The sequence below is a fragment of the Odontesthes bonariensis genome, chromosome 21 (assembly GCF_027942865.1).
Source record: "Odontesthes bonariensis isolate fOdoBon6 chromosome 21, fOdoBon6.hap1, whole genome shotgun sequence".
In the NCBI taxonomy this organism is placed as follows: domain Eukaryota; kingdom Metazoa; phylum Chordata; class Actinopteri; order Atheriniformes; family Atherinopsidae; genus Odontesthes; species Odontesthes bonariensis.
Genome location: NC_134526.1, coordinates 28,516,034 through 28,532,851, shown reverse-complemented (window position 1 = coordinate 28,532,851; position 16,818 = coordinate 28,516,034). Strand labels below are relative to the sequence as shown.

Here is a 16,818-nt window from a genome sequence, read left to right as displayed (position 1 = left end):
CAGGAACGGGAGAAGAGTGAAGGAAAAAAAGGCTTTTTTTATTTTGACATGCAAACCTTTCAATCAACCCGACAGCATTTTAACATATCAGCTTAATTTCTGTATGAGCTTTTGTTTACTTTACTATAGCAGTAGTGGTGATAATCTTACCTGGTTGGACTTAAGCCTGGTTTATAGTCGGTAACGCAAGAGGTAACGCAAGACGCAACGCAAGACGCAACGCAAGACGCAACGCAAGACGCAACGCAAGCTCCCCCTTGCGTGCTTGCGTGTGTCACCTCAATTTTCTAAACTTCACGCAAGACGCAAGCAGAGCTATAGAGTAGCCACTCTGGACGCGAGCACAAGCCACTATCTACATCACATCCGGCGGCGTGTTCATCTTCCGGTTTCATCCCCTAATAAAAGACCGCTGTTTTCAAACGCCAAGGTAGAAAGCGAAGAAGAAGAAGCATGAATCCCATAGACATAATATATATAATATATTATCCACTCGAAGAGAGACTTGCCGACGAGGTCCTGGCGGTGAATTTCCTTTCATCGTAGTAGGCTTCTCATTGAAAAAAACCCGCTGCTCCACCTACTGTCCTGGCGGTGAATCGCCACGCAGCACACGCAAGCGCCGGCAAAGCTAAATGAAGCATAAACGTCTCGAGCTATTAACACAAGCGCAAGACGCAAGCGCTAGGGCAGTTAAAAGAAGTATAACTCAGCCTTTAGTAACGTCACTGTCTGCAGGATACCAGTCTGAACTGCATACATTAATAGATAGAAAAGATGGCGTACCTCAAAATCTTATTTTATGGAAGGTCTTAATGGTTCACATGATCTACAACTTAGAGAAATACTACTCCATATTTTATCTACCAACAATGCCAAAGTGTTTTTACAGCACCTGAGCCATAAGTGGGGAAAAGAGAATTTCTGATCATGCTTCAGCCTCTCCCCTCTCTCTCTCTGATGAGTACCCAATGAGGAGAAATAAGGCAGCAGTGGTATTGTAAGACAACATTTGCAAGAGAAACCACCTCTAAAATTGTTTGAGAAGTGACATTTTCAGCTGTCTCCATATGTTGAAATGACAGAATGCGTTTAAGAGAAAAATAACTCTTAAACGTATAAATGGAGCCTGTAATGTTGTGTCATGCAAAAAAAAAAAAAAAAAAAAAAATAGCTCGGACATATTTTATTGAGCATTTGTGTCAGATCTGTGACTCTCTTCATATTTACTGGATCACTTTTTGCTATAAATCAGCAACATGAGAAATTCCTGTAAAAGTCAGAGAAGTGGCAAATTCCAAGTCAATGGACTGTTGTGCAGAATTGTTGCATTCCAGTGTCACAGTAAGGGCTGGATATTATATTCATTTATTTACTCTTTTTTTTAGCAACATTGGTGTTTTTTCTTATGGGATATAGAATGTGACAATATATCTACATAATTATATCGATATGTGATGCATTTGGAAATAATTGAATCCAACAGTTTGTACTTGGGGCTCTGATCAAAATTACAATTTTTTTTCCCCATCAGTCTACACTTTATTCTCCACAATGACAACGTCTGTTTTAATTGAATGGCAAAAGAGAGATCATGTGTGACAGAGCAACATACAGTATACAGTGTTTAGATGAACATTCTGCCCAAAAATCGATAGTCAAAGGTACAAAAAAAAAAAAACAGGTCCTTATTTCACCAGTTGTTGAGTCCTTCGTGACTGAAACTGTACACAGAACATGACCATATCTTCCTTAACTAATTTAGAATTGTGTTGTGGATCATATCTGTTTTTGTTCTTAAGTATCAGAAGAATATTTAGAATAAGAAGATCGATAAATTACAGCTGGCTACACTGCTCTGAAACACCTTAATGATCCCTACACTTTTACCATTCCTACAAGTTGGTCAGAGTTTTCACCTAGGCAGTAAAGAATTTCAAATTTCATCTGAAGAATTGGTGTAAAATTTTGTCCAGAACTCAAGAGGATGAGCTTTAGTTTACGTAGATGTGTTTTTTTTTTTAAATATTAAACAGATGCACAAATAGTGATACTCCCATTAAGCTGTGATGGACTTAATTCTTAGTTCGTATTTGCATTTTTAGTGATGTAACACACCAAATGAAGATGGCAAACCCGATGTACTTGACATGCTAAAACTTTGTTGTCACTGAGACTCTCCCAGGCCTGCTTGCTGCTCCAAAAATAACAGCTAAAGAAAAAGTCAGACATTTTAAAGTTCTTGATCAATTTGCAAAATTAACTTTCTGACAGTTTATAGACTGCAGGATTTTTTCAGTTGATAAGCTTGCAGATGTGGAAATGCTAGTGGAGTGCTATTAGGAGCCCACATGGACCTGAACAGTGCAAACATGGAACCTGACTGCGGTATTTGTGCCTCATTTCTAATCTTGATATATCACAGTGTTAAATGGTTTGCCTGTTTCATGTTCAGTCCTTGATGCTGCATTTCTGCGATGCATTCAGTATCATATTAAAGCTATGCACACTGAGATCGTACAAACTGGATTCATGGTCTGTCTCTCATTCTTTTACTGCCTCCAGCATGAATCAATGTGTGTGACTGCAGTGAGAGGTGGTCTGTTAGAACCCGGTACGATTGACTGAAACGTTGCCTTAGTCTCGCCTCTTTGTCAGACTGTGTGTTAGTGTGTGTGTGTGTTTACCAGACTATAAATGTCCTCAGTTTGACGTCAGACGCTGGCTGCTGTGGAATGCTGCTCTCTTGCCAAACGAACTGTTGAACACACACTCAGACCAGTCTCTCACGTACACACACATACACACACACAGACACACAGACAGCGTGTGTGGTAGTGGAAGGGGAGACACATGCGTCACAGTGAAACGCCAGGATATTTGCTTAGGTAATTTAGATGCGAGTGGCTGCACACGTGCACATATTCACACAAACACACACACACACACGGTCCTTGTTTATCCACGACTCTCAGATTCTGAGCAGTTTCAAAATGTTTTCTTTGGCAGCCACAAACTTGTACACCCGAAACTTGACTTCTGCTTTATATGTATTAGTATATCTCTGCATTAACAACAAGTTTAAAGCGCAGCTTCTCACAGCATGCTTTTAATTATCTGTGTCGTAGTCTCAGGCCAAACTTGTCTCAATCCTCCAGGACAGAGCTAACCAGCTTGGATGTTGGTGTTTGATTGGCTTAGAACCCATGTAGGATGAAGAAGCAGAAAGAGTGTACCAAAGAATGGGAAGTGACCAATCAGAGCACCTTACAAAGGTCAAAGGTCAGACTCCACTGTCAGTAAGTCCTAATTGAATTTCCTCCCTGGCCAGCAGGTAGGAAAGATCCTGAAATGTCAGCATGTTATAGTGTGTGGCATTTTCCGGGAAGTAGCCTAATCCCATCAGGAGTCAGCCGAGGACAAGAGAGTACAGTCGTCACAGAACTGTGGTAGGTCAGGATCACTGCTCTGCTCAAGGGCACTTTAATAGCTGCAGATGGAAACGGGATGCTGGGACCTCCCTCCCTCACACACACACACACACACACACACACACACACACACACACACACACACTGCCTACCTCCTGTCTTATCAGACGACCTGTTGACCTGCTGGCTCTTTGAACTGCCTAAAGCCGAACTAAAGAGATGGTCCAAATGTCGTTGTATAAGCACCTGATGGGAAAATTTCAGTGTGAGTGTTGCAGCATCCTGGAGCTGGAACATGAGCACTCCACGATTTTTTGTTAGGGATGTCAAGATATGATCTCAAGTGTCAAATCATGATACCAATCAAAGTGTTCTTTTGACTCATCTGACTGAGTAAACCTTATCAGCTGATTTCTGTTGTTTTACATCAGCCACCACAGTGCGTTCAGTGGCTTATTAGCTTATTAGCTCCCATCGGTGTGAGACGGAGAAGAATGTTCCAGTGAAGCACCAGAAAACATGTTTATGTTTCAACTACTAGTTAAAGCTGCCGTCTGCAGGTTTTCAAAATTCCGAGTCTAAAGTCAGAAAATTCGAACTGATACAACTTTCAGGTCCCTCCCCCAACCTCTACCAAGCTCCAAACCGCCCCCCAAACCCCTCCCCCTCTTTGGACGAGGTTGTGCACGTGAGTTCACACCAGTGTGCGCGCACACAAGCTGGGGGCTCGATAGCAGCGTGTGCACAAGCTGTGATTGACAGGTAGGTAACGTGATTAGTTAAAAACAGCCGAAGCGCTCGATTTTTGCAAGCACGATTACAGGCTTTAGAGGGAGCTACAGAATTCGGGATTTTTCCTAAACAGCCTATTTAATATTCTACTTCCAGAATCCCATGACAGTTCAAGCTAATATGACTAAAAAAAATGTTGCCGACGGCACCTTTAATGTTTTTATGGTGTGTAGAGTGCAACTGTTGGAAAATGCCATTGTTGGATTGAGACTCAGTATTAGCAGATGCTAAATCTTACTTTAAGATCAAGAATAAAAAAAACTTGATTGGGACATCCCTAAAATTACAAGCACAGAGGGCATGTGGTGGATGAGTCAGTTTGGTAAACTAAATAAGTCCATATTTGGTATGTAAAGTTGTCCGTATGATGATGCCTCTTGCACTGTTACAAAAGTTTTAATAGTCATGCTCAGATTGTTTCTTAAAGACCCCTGAAACTTACTTTATTTATTGGCCACATCAAATACATACACCAGTGTCACCTCTCGGAAGCCATACCAGCCAATCACAGCAGCCAATTTTTTTCCCCACTATCTACACATTATTGGTCAAAACTCCTGTTCTATACACCGACTTGACAGGATGATGAGTTCCCACATCTGTCATTTCACAAGGTGAAGTGTCAGCTACAACCACTCTTGTGCCGGGGGCAGGAAATCAATATTAATCTGTCACACTGATCAGACTGAGAGCACGCTGGGGCAGTGCAGGTGTCACAGATTGAGGAAAGAGGAGGGAAACATTTGCACTTTTAATGTTTCCTCTCACACTCACTTCTGCAGTGAAACAGCAAGTTTGTTTTTTTCTTTATTCATGCTGTGCTATGAATAACTGCGGCCCTCTGTGATGATTTGTCTCTATTTACAGAACATGTTAACATATTGCGCAGTGTCCTTTAGCTCAGTCACGCTGAATATAGGCTAGACTAATGCCAAGGTAACACTTCCAGTCAGTGCTGTCCAGTGGTGGGCTAATGTTAGGCTTGTGGCTATTTTTAGGGGGCAGGACGCTGTGTCCCTCACTTTCAACAACACTATCACAGCTCACCTGAATGAAATGGTAACTGACTGTATACAGTGTGTGTGTGTGTGTGTATATGCAGTGAGTGATGTAATAATCTGTGATGTCCCTGACAACACTTTCCAGACTAATCAATCACTTATTTTTCTTTCTCTCCGCAGTAGTGGAGGTGAAGAGCAGCCTCCCCTCAGGCATGCAGAGCCCAGTAGGAACGACAAGCGATCAGAGAGGAGGAGGTGGAGAAGGCGGTGAGTAGCGAGTTCTCTAAACTTGAGCATCCACCAAAAATACCCAGAGCCATTAGTCTTGTTTTTGCCTGTCACATTTGTATGCGACTGTACAACAAACTACTCCAGTCCTGGCTAGCAGGAAGGCTGCTCAACAAGTGATGATGATGTCATAACAAACAAAAATAAGCACAGAAGAGATTCACGCAGTGCTGCTGCTGATCTTGATTTACTGCTTTGCAGATTCTTTGCGAGCACTGGCCATAGTGCCACAGCACATTCAGAACATCCACAATGTGCGACTTAAAAAAAAACATTCATTTGAAGAGTATTAAAAAATGTGAAAAATATGATGATGATGTGAGTCAACATCTATTTGAGATTGTTTGGAATTGGGGGGGGGTCTTGGTGTGTGGCTTCAGGTGCGTAGGATTGGATGATGGCTAGTGACGGAAACAGGGTCACTCTGCATCAGATGGGATATGTGTTTAAAACGGAGTCTAAGGTGCTCATGCAATGTTTAATTAATAGTGTCCCGCTTTAAGTATGTTTGGTGTGAGAAAGTTGTGTAACTGACATCATTTCATCAATTTTCTCTCTATATGACTCATCTTGAGTAGTTTTAGATGGCAAAAAAATGTATTTTCTCTCAATCCCCTTCTAAGTAGCTTTTACCTGTCAGGATACTGTAGTTTCTGGTTCTCCAAACTGTGAGCACTGACTGCTGTCTACTGCAGACAAGACACTGAATATTGCAATATTAAAAGTTCTGCACTCAACCCTACTTCATAAGAACTGAAATATCTCACGGCATGGTTCAGCTGTCTATAACACCTGTGTGAAGATGTGTGTCTTCAGGGTTGGCTTAAGTTTGTTTGGATGTTCTTTCAAAGGGGTTTTTTGGTCCCCTTTGAAAGGGTAGAAAAGATGACCCCAGTCATATACTGTACTTCCAGGTTTGGGTCCTGGTGAAGGCCCAGGAGGAGGAGGAGGCCCAGTGGACTTAAGAACAGAGTCCAGAGTGGGATCTCTGTCTGGTGGCACGGCGGTTGATACAGCCCTGAGAGAGCAGCAGCTTCAGCAGGAACTCATGCTTCTCAAACAGCAGCAGGAGCTCCAGAAGCAGCTGTTGTTTGCTGAGTTTCAGAAAAAACACGAAGTGCTAACTAGACAACATGAGGTCCAACTGCAGGAACATTTAAAGGTGGCTTAAATCACAGGGCTGCATCTTCCCTTTCTTTCTCAATTTCCTATTCTTTCTCTCATTACTATTTCATTTATTCATCCCAGAAACATTCTGCAACCCGAATATGAACATGTGTGTGTGTGTGTGTGTGTCTGTGTGGGTGTGTAAGCAACAACAGGAGCTGCTGGCAGCCAAACGGCAGCAGGAGTTGGAGCAGAAGAGGAAACTGGAGCAACAAAGACACGAAGAACAGGAGAAACAGAGACTAGAGCAACAACTGTTGCTGCTGAGGAACAAGGAGAAAGGCAAAGAGAGTAGGTTCTACACAGACTCAGTACTCTCTGCTCTGTCTATAAACCTTCAGCATAAAGGCGGTGAAGTGTCCTGATTGTTGTCTGTATGTGTTTTTGTTTTGGAAGGTGCCATTGCGAGCACAGAGGTGAAGCTGAAGCTGCAGGAGTTCCTTCTCAGTAAGAAAGAGCCTGGTCCTGGTGGATTGAATCATTCCTTCTCCCCAAAGTGCTGGTAGGATTACACAGACAAACTTAATTTGTGTACAGTGTGATTGCGAAATGTTACTATGATTAGTAGTTTGATCCAAGCTTAGGTTTCCAAATCTAAATTGCCTGTCCTAGAATGACGTGCTAAAACAGGCTAAATGAAAATTAACTTTTGACTGGTAATGACATTTTAGCAACTTGTCCACATTGCACATCTAAGTCACTGCATGTGTGTACAGCACTGGTGGAGTGACCTTCCAGGTTTTCCTCCAATGAATAATCCAAATTATTTTTCTGAAAAGCCTCCCTTCATAAGATAAAATAATTCAGAGTCCACATCACTTTTGTTTACCTGAGATGACAGACTCTACAAGCTGCTTTAAAGGCTTCTAGTTGTGTTTCATTTTGGTTCTTGGCTCCTTTTGTTTTGGACTGAGATTCTGCTGCTCGAGTATGCTACTCACTTGTTCCCTATAATTTCTTTAAATTTGATGATGAGGCTTGGTAAGTCATTTTTGTGTAGTGTTTCTTCATATCAAGTTCTTAAAACAAAGACATCTCATATGGTTTCCACTTTTCATTAAAACTGAACAAATTATATTTGAACATGGTTTGTACAACAGCTCTGTGTTGGTGCTCCACAAACACATGTCCACATGTTATAGTGTTTTGCTGCCTCTTGGGGGGCAGTTGAATAAACATGTAGAACAGTTTGAGCTGTGGGCTGTTCTTGGTTATGTTGGTGCTGTTGTTGATCCTTTAGCTTCTTTGTCATGTGGAAAAGACAGAAATCAAATCAGGATTCGACCGTCGCTGAGCATCATCTTTGAATCTAGTGCTTGTCTGTCAGTCTGCGCTTTGTGAATAAATACACAATGTGTAACTGTTGCTGCTTTCCTATTGTCAAGGTAATGCTAAAACTTTGTTTTTTTTACGCTAAATGTCTGTCACAAAGATAAATTGTTTTTTGTCAAAGCTACCTTCGACTCATTTGATATTTCCAGTGTTTTCTTGTGGGTAACTGTAGTCAAGCCATCATGATGTAACCATGAGGACTGTTTTCTGTCTTCCATATGTTTGATATCTTGATATACACCAAAGTCACTTTTAATGATTTTGTTACACTTGTAACACATCTCATTAACACATTTTTCCATCTCAGAAACCTACATGTATGTCTGAAAAATTGTCACTAGAACCAGAACATGGATGTTATGTTCCCTGTTTAAAAAGGGCTAGAAAATTATTTGATGCCATGTTCAGTCAGTATCAGTGGCCCCAGCAGCAGGAAATGGTTCACTGGTCTGAAACAACAAAAGAAAAGGTCAGGACAGTGTCAGAAGCTGTTAGCTGAAATAATGTTGCACCAGCTATAATCCAGGAGGAAATCAGTGGAAGAAGAGGCACGGAGGAGTTATGTTACGTTCGATTGACTTCGGGAGTCAGAACTCAGAGGTGGTAGTAACGTCACACCTGACTGAACTGTGTTGTGAATCAGAAAACCAGTTGGATTTCCTCACGGACCAGACAAGCTGTTATTAGCAATTTGAGTTGATAGCAGCACATCCAGTTTATCCAAACACAGCTACAACATGTTTACTGATGGACTTGGACAGTACAACTTATTTAATGGGACTCAAACTGAGTAAAAGGCTAATAAATAAATAAACTTATTTTATATCATTTTTTGTGGGCAGCCATGTTGGACTTTTAGGTCAGGGATGTCAATGTTCCTCCAACTTTCTGATTGCAAGTCAGACTTCAGTTCCAGTTGAACTTGCATATTCCGAGTTTTGAGTTTAAATTGAATGCAGTATTATTTCCACATCCACTATAATATGGACACCATCCAAGGAAATGACTGATTGACATGATTAGAGGAGGTGGAGTTATACAGCACATCTTGGTAGAAAATAAATTCATCCCTAATGTTAGGAAACAGCTATTAGTTAGGTTTTTCAGCTATCTAATAATGCTTCTTGTGTGTGTGTGTGTGTGTGTGTGTGTGTGTGCGCGCGCACAGGGGAGCACAGCACACCTCGCTGGAGCAGAGCCCCCCCCCACAGAGCAACACCCCCGGAACACCTCCCTCCTACAAACTTCCCCCACTGCTGGGGAGCTACGAGGGCAAAGACGACTTTCCCCTCCGCAAGACGGGTAAGACAGAGAAACATACACATATAAAGATAGCCGTAACATTATGACCACCCACCTAATATGAAGTAGGTGTTCATCGTGCTATCAAAAGGATGCCACGATGCAGGTTTTCACTGCAGAACATTGGGCCTCATGCAAGAACATTTTCGTATTTTTATTCTAAATTTCTCTCATTTTCTTCGGACAAAGGTCTCGTACGAACACGCCATGTTAGAATCAACAAACAGACCTGCGTAAATGATGAATGCCACCCATCCGTATTTAAGTGTACGTGCACGAGGGTAGTAATTTTGCATACTCCACGCCCAAAATAATACCATAAACTTTGAAGTTCAACAGATTGAAGTTCTTACGGTACCTGCTAAAGCGAAGAAATGAGAAGTTATTACGAGTGCTGTTAATTTCCGTGTCACTTGTGGTTCGCAATGTCACCGAAATAAAGAAGAAATGGTTTGATAGGAAAATGGCTTAAAAAAAAAATAAGAAAAACGTCTCACCATGGCCAGGCACTCGATAACTGCAACTCTATGACTCTCCCGTGCCAGGAAGTGTTGAGTGTTGATGAAAATTGCATCAAGGCGCAAAAAGAACAACTTTACGGGGACTGAGATTGAAGTTCTTACGGTACCTGCTAAAGCGAAGAAATGGGAAGTTATTATGAGTGCTGTTAATTTCCGTGTCACCTGTAGTTCGCAATGTCACTGAAATAAAGAAGAAATGGTTTGATATGAAAATGAAAAAAATAAGAAAAACATCTCGCCATGGCCAGGCGCTCGATGACTGCAACTAAAGCTGTGCAATCAGTTGTTGCCTCATCATGATGGCACTTTGATGGGGTGGTCCATGACGGGGTCTTCTGGCACCACACCTTCTGGTCTGCCTGGGCTGGTTCAGGTAGTAGGAGACCCTCGTTCATGCCAATATTGTGCAAATCTGGCATGCCTTTTCTGGGCTATAGAGTAGTTTTCCCCCCGCTGTATCGAGACACACCCACCTGGCCTTCAGCTCAGTGAGCTCAACAACGGCACGGGTGCTTTGATGCATATATGTGTGCAGTCTATTGCTCCAATTATGTTTGGCAGTCCAGCCAAGGCATGAAAGTCCCTCTTAATTTGTACTTGTTGGACAGTAGTGTATGGGAATTTGATGTACCTGGGTGATAAACTGATGATAGCTTTGATGACCAAAGGGAGCGCACGAATCACAGAGGACTGGGACACACCCAATCTGTCTCCAATCTCCCTCTGAAAGGTTCCAGTGGCCAAAAATCCAAGGGTGGTGAGGACCTGGACATGTGGTGGAATTGGGTTTGATCGGCGTGTTTCTCTCTGGAGTTGTGGCTCTAGCAAGCTGCATATTTGCAGCAGCACAGTCCTTGGCAATCTAAATCGCGATGTCAGCCATTTGTCTGTCTCCTCAAGGATACCTACACGGTCTGTAGCAAAAAGTAGCAAGTCAGCCGCTGGTTACACTTCCCATTGACCTTGTTATATACAGAGTCAAATTAACCTTTAATTAGTGCATAATTTAAGTCAAACAGAATAATGTCAGCATCATTATGGGGTATAATGTATATATTTATTTATGTTTGCTTCAAAGTAATTAAATGTAAAATCCATTAGTCAAGCAAACTTGATTTGAATAACAGCGGAGTGATTTAAATGTAGCTGATTGGTGTATATATGTATCTACGCAAATACTGTGGAAGATGTATATATAGTTACTCTTTTCCAAAAAGTTGTGACTAATTATTAGCAAACTAACACTTTCATTCGGTTGGAATTAGTATTTTTAAACAACTTCCCGACTTTTTCACAAGGGGTATGTGTGCGCCTGCTTGTGATGACTCACGGTGACTCATCAGTGAAGAGAAGATGACACCTGAAGATAACATACACATAAACACACCGCTGAGGGAAGAAAGGGACACTGAGGACGAGATGCAGGACTAAGAAGAGATTAACGTGTTACATTCCATGTTGTTACGTTGTCATTTTACAGTAAAAAAACATTGTAAATATACTCCAGTGTGTGGGAATGATGCGTCCAGGTCCCTACAGTCTTATATGTGATGGAAAATAGATTAAATGGTTGGATTAGTTGCACAGCAGGTACCTCTGTCATCATACTCAGCTGGACAGTGACAAAACATTCCAAGTTGTCCTGGATCCAGATCCTGTTTAGACAGCTGGGTCCCATTAAAAACTGCATGTTTTTCCTCCTCCAGCTCCTTCCTCTTCACCTTGACATACAGACCAAAGTTACCTTCAAATATAATGTGTGTAGCTGCAGCAGGCAAACCAGCTGGCCAAATCACATTGAAGGATTAGTATAGTACCTATATTTCTGTATCCACCTGTGATTTTACTCCATAGAATAGCCCTTTCAAATACATCCCAAACAAATCACTGCGGTTAAAGAAGGAAGAGAAGGATAAAAGAATAGAATTTAAAACCAAATATAGAGATTAGTAGAACACAAATGAAATTCACTGGCACAAAGTTCATTTTCTTTTATCAGCTGTAGTAAATTCCAGATAGACCTAAATTTAAGACATTAGGCTTCCTGTATTCTGTGATCTTTCAGCTCTGAGCTGAGTGCTTCTTTTGCCCCTCTCTCTGACTCATCCAGTGTCAGAACCTAACCTGAAGGTGCGCTCGCGGTTGAAGCAGAAGGTGGCAGAGAGGCGCAGCTCTCCACTCCTGCGCAGGAAAGACGGAACCGTCATCAGCACCTTCAAGAAGAGGGCCATTGAGATATCAGGTGAACAAAGACGTGCGTTTTCATTCTGAGAGGAATGAAGAACACCAGATTAATGTTTGAAAATGAGTTCCTTTATCTTTATCTCTCTCTGTCATTCTGTGTTTCTGGTCCAGTTTCCTCTCTCTGTAACAGTGCTCCGGGTTCAGGTCCGAGCAGTCCCAACAGTTCCAACACGGGTATCGCCAATGGCAACACTGGATCAGTCCCTAACATACAGACTGAGGTACACACACACACACACACAACATCACAGACACAGAAACTTCATAAAAACATGTTCTGTTATCCACTCCTACCTTCGGTCTGAAATCACAGCTCGCGTTCGCCCCCTGTAGTTCATCGATGTCAGGTTTTTTTTTGGTTTTTCTTTTTGAGCTGATGGAAGTGAAGATCAAATAGCTTAATGAAGAAATATGAAATACTATGACTGCAAAATGTAAACAATGTAAGTTTTATTATTAATGTATAGTTTTTACAGTTGGTTCTGAAAAGAAGAGCTTTGATGAGTGGTCAGGTCAGGTTTAATTTGTGATAATATCTTTTCAACAGCAACAAGAGCAAAGGATCCTGTTAAAGCAGACAGTTTGCAATGTAAATTAAATCTAATAATGGTATCTTGAGGTACAGCCCTCAATGAAAACAAGGTAAAAAAATGTATCGGTCACTGACAACTGACATTCGTTTGCTGATGAAAAGTGGAATATTGTTCTCACTGGGAAATCATGTTTTCCCTGTGCACTAACCAGTTGGGACTCATCCATGAACACACAGGTCTATATATACTATCATATGGGTCAGCTGTTCTGAAGCTTCCCATGCATGGACATGGAATCAGTCCACAGTACATTAATGTGGGACTGATAATGAGGATTCTCCTGCAAAGCAGTCCATGTTGCTGTTCCATCATGGTCTTCTTGGCCTGGCATGTTGTTTTTTTCAAATGGAGATAGATCCAGGCCCATGCAGAGGTCACACGGTTACAAATATTGGGGTTTCATGTGGCCAGTAACAGAGGGACCCGGTAGAACCTCCAGAGCGGTGAGGATAACAAAAAGACGTAAGACTGAAGGGGGAGGCCTTGTTTTGGGATGGTGTTGACTATAGATAGATAGATAGATAAATACTTTGTTCATCCCAATTTGGGAAATTGTTGGATTATGGTGGGGAGCGAAATCCAAAGTCTTGTTTTGATATAAAGTGAGAGAGAGCTGGAGAATTTTAGCTTCTAGTTCACTGTTGAAGTCTCTGACCCGTCTGCCTCTGTCTCTGTCTGCAGCTGAGATCTCTTCATCAGACTCTGGGGGCTGATGGGACATTGAGTCCGCTGAGTCTCTACACCTCACCCTCCCTGCCAAATATCTCTCTAGGGCTCCCTACCAACACACACATCACGGTTTGTCGATCCAACCCTCGCGCTCACCTGCACAAGTTGATATACTGTAGATACACTGCAGATGTGTAACACTAGCTCCTACAGAGAACTATTAATGAAGATGTTTTTCACAGTCAGGTGACTGTTTAGTTTTACTGTTACTGGTGGATGGTGTGGATGAATTATAGAAAGGTGAACTTAGATAAGCAACACAGTGGTTACGTTTAAGTGAAATGCGGATTGTAAACCTCAGATAAACTGCAAGAAGCATGACTTGCAGTTCACATTTTGACAAACACAAAACCTTTTATCGGTAACTGTGTCACAACCACACACAGCCCCCCCAGAAGCTGTCTACCCAGCAAGAGGCAGAGCATCAAGCCATCCAGTCCTTGCGAGGGGGCGGAGCTCTAACAGGGAAGTTTCTCTCCACATCCTCCCTACCAGCAGGTAAGCTTTACACAGGTGATGCCTCAGAATCTACTGAGTTCTTCTGCATCCACCACTGTATTACAGTATTCTGCGTTCCCCTACAGGTGTTGTACATGATGTGGAGACTCCGCCCCCCACCTCCCATTCCGCCCATTCCTCGTTGCTACAACATGTTCTACTGCTGGAGCAGGCCAGACAGCAGACTGCGATGCTAGGTGGCACCAACACACACGTACACAGAAATTAAGATAGTGTCCACACATATTATGATACCCATACTCACTGTGTTTGTGCTGTGACACTCCACCCATCCAGTCCCCATGTACAGTCAGTCGCCGCTGGTTACCGCAGAGAGAGGGGTGACCACCGGCATGCGTGCAGTCAACAAGCTGCCTCGCCATCGACCACTGGCTCGCACACAGAGCGCACCTTTGCCCCAGTCCCCTCAGGCCCTGCAGCAGCTGGTGGTCCAACAGCAACACCAGCACTTCCTGGAGAAACACTACAAGGTATACTTTTCCTCACACACTGACACACACGGCACACGTGCAAACACTTTTTCCCTCAGCAACATACCTTCATATGTGTTTAGATGCTATCAAAGGGAGCAGACCTTCCTCGCCCCCCACCTACTCATCCAGAGGAGACAGAGGAGGAGCTAACAGAGACCAGTGACATGCAGGAGGATGATGGGGGTGGAGCTATTAACAGGTCTGACTTTCCTTAAAAGTTTTACCTCATGGAGGATATCTGTCTCTAATCACTATAGTGTTATTTGGTGTGTGTCTTTTTCAAGTCTGCCCTGTTCTTTATTCTATTTAGACTTCAGAAGGAGGGATCTGACGACAGCACACATTCTTTGGAGCGCCTTAGCATGCACGTGAAGAGCGAGGAGGAGCACAGGAGCATGCATGTCAAAGGGGAGAGTACAGAGAGTGAGCTTGATGAAGAGGAAGAGGACGATGAAGTCATCCAGCTGAGGGAGAGTGAAGAAGAGGAGAGAGGGAGCTACATGCAGGTCTGTGTGTGAACACTGTTTTTCTCTGTACAGACTGGGCATGCTGCAGTCAGACAGCTCACAGGTTTCAGTGATGATATAGAAGTTACTGATAGTTGAGATAACTGGTTAAAATTAATGCATCAATAGATCAAATGTTTGGAAGCACTGCTTCTGTCACAGGTCAGTGTTAAACTCATATTGATTACGCAGCATCATCCCACACATCGATGAATCACACAAACGCATCATCAGCCAACGTCCTGATGTTTTCTGCCGCACTGTGTTTTACAGCGGTCGTTGTGTTAGAGCTATCTGACTCATCCCCGCTAATAGTCGTCCTCATACTTCAGTCTTAACCTGAGAAGGCTGCGCACAGCTGCGGTCACATCAAATGCAGTTTGTTTCTCTATCATTCTTCAGTATTCCTCATGGGAATTCTTCTTATTATGGTTTGATAAACTGATTACATAAGCTGTCTTATCTGCTCTGAGTAAAAACAATATGCATTTCATTTGCCCAAATTTGACTGAGCATATTTTTTCCATCACATACAAGAGCCAGTCTGCAAGGACGACCGGCTCCTACAATGTGATACTGTGATCACTTGGCAGTGTGTGTGTGGCTTTGATTGTCGCATCCCACTCTGTGTGGACAGAACACTGCTGACGCACAGACTGAATAGAATCCTTTTGCCAGGGGAAAAATTACATTAATTCTACATGAACTGTCTTCCATTTAGTCTGTCCGCGATGATTGTCAAACACTTATATTCTTCAGTTACACTGATGTGCTGTGGGAGAGAAAGTTTGTGAGCCTGTTTTTTTACAGTGTACAAACCACAATATGCCGTGTTGTTGTGAAGGTCACCCAACCTGCTCTGAAACTGTCCCTGAGACTAAAGAGATAAAACCTGCCTTCCACCTTTGCACACCCTCCCCTTAACCAGGAGTCCCGATTTAACCCCAGAAGTGACAGCAGAGATGCCATCGGCCCCTGTATGCACCCGCTCGCCCACTTTGGGCCCAGCAGTGAAAAAGAGGCTACTCAGAATGCCAAGACATCACATGTGGACATTTTTTTTAAACTTGATGCAGCTCCATATTTTGCCACAAAAAAACCCCCAAAACTTTTTTTATACAATTTATTTATATATTTTGATTTTTAAACATTATATAGAACTCCATAAGACCCACGGACACTTTGTCAGAAATCTTGGAATTCCCTTTAAGTGTCTTCAATTATTTATGTGTTGTGCTGCTCGCCTCGAGCATCTTGAGAGCAACACAGTGTAAATAAGTTTGTGCTCGTTGGCAGTCTGCTCCTTCCTGGCTACAGTGTTTAAGTGAAACATTTACCCGTTTACATTTTGTCTCCTTGAGGCTTTTGTGGTGTGACTGGACCCTCCAAAAAAAACCATGCACCCCACTAAAATGGTTGACCTTCTCAGAATATTTGAGTAAGTAAACTGTTTGAAACAGTTCTTACAGGTTATGTATCGAAGAGATGATGCAAAGTTTTCATATTTCCAATTTCCATGACATTAGTTTAGTTTTCCACTCGACTCTGTTAGGTAATATGCCGTTTCTGCAGTGAGGATGTTTCCTGGATACTCACGCACATCTGTGGATTTTTCTGTTTCATCCTGTACATCCACATGATTTTGACATGATATCTGACCATCTCTTGCTAGACTTCCTCTAAAGATAATTCTTCATGACTCTGACTGTATATTATTGTTGAGGCCCCCCCCGTTTAATATCATGGAACAAAGACACTTACAAACCTTTCAAACTGGCCTCGACCTGTCGAACCTGAGCCAACAGACTCACACACACACACACACACACACACACACACACACACACACACACACACACACACACACACACACACACACACCCCCACATACAATTGTTGACGCCGCAGTGACATCACTAG

At 42.5% G+C, this 16,818-nt stretch overlaps 1 protein-coding gene across 10 annotated transcripts in view; it reads left to right on the top strand.

Moving 5' to 3' along the window:
- hdac5 (histone deacetylase 5) overlaps nt 1-16,818 on the top strand; it is a 52,943-nt gene that overhangs the window by 19,498 nt on the left and 16,627 nt on the right. For 9 of the 10 annotated variants that reach the window (XM_075453568.1, XM_075453565.1, XM_075453564.1 and 6 more), the window contains 13 exons: nt 5,405-5,491; nt 6,427-6,674; nt 6,826-6,970; nt 7,076-7,181; nt 9,180-9,313; nt 11,945-12,076; nt 12,190-12,299; nt 13,353-13,469; nt 13,787-13,898; nt 13,985-14,095; nt 14,196-14,389; nt 14,473-14,591; nt 14,703-14,898. In XM_075453568.1, the coding sequence (XP_075309683.1) occupies nt 5,405-5,491; nt 6,427-6,674; nt 6,826-6,970; nt 7,076-7,181; nt 9,180-9,313; nt 11,945-12,076; nt 12,190-12,299; nt 13,353-13,469; nt 13,787-13,898; nt 13,985-14,095; nt 14,196-14,389; nt 14,473-14,591; nt 14,703-14,898 (1,811 nt within the window). Of the gene's footprint in view, nt 1-5,223; nt 5,283-5,404; nt 5,492-6,426; nt 6,675-6,825; nt 6,971-7,075; nt 7,182-9,179; nt 9,314-11,944; nt 12,077-12,189; nt 12,300-13,352; nt 13,470-13,786; nt 13,899-13,984; nt 14,096-14,195; nt 14,390-14,472; nt 14,592-14,702; nt 14,899-16,818 lie in introns of those variants that run through there. The other variant, XM_075453569.1, reaches the window with a different exon arrangement.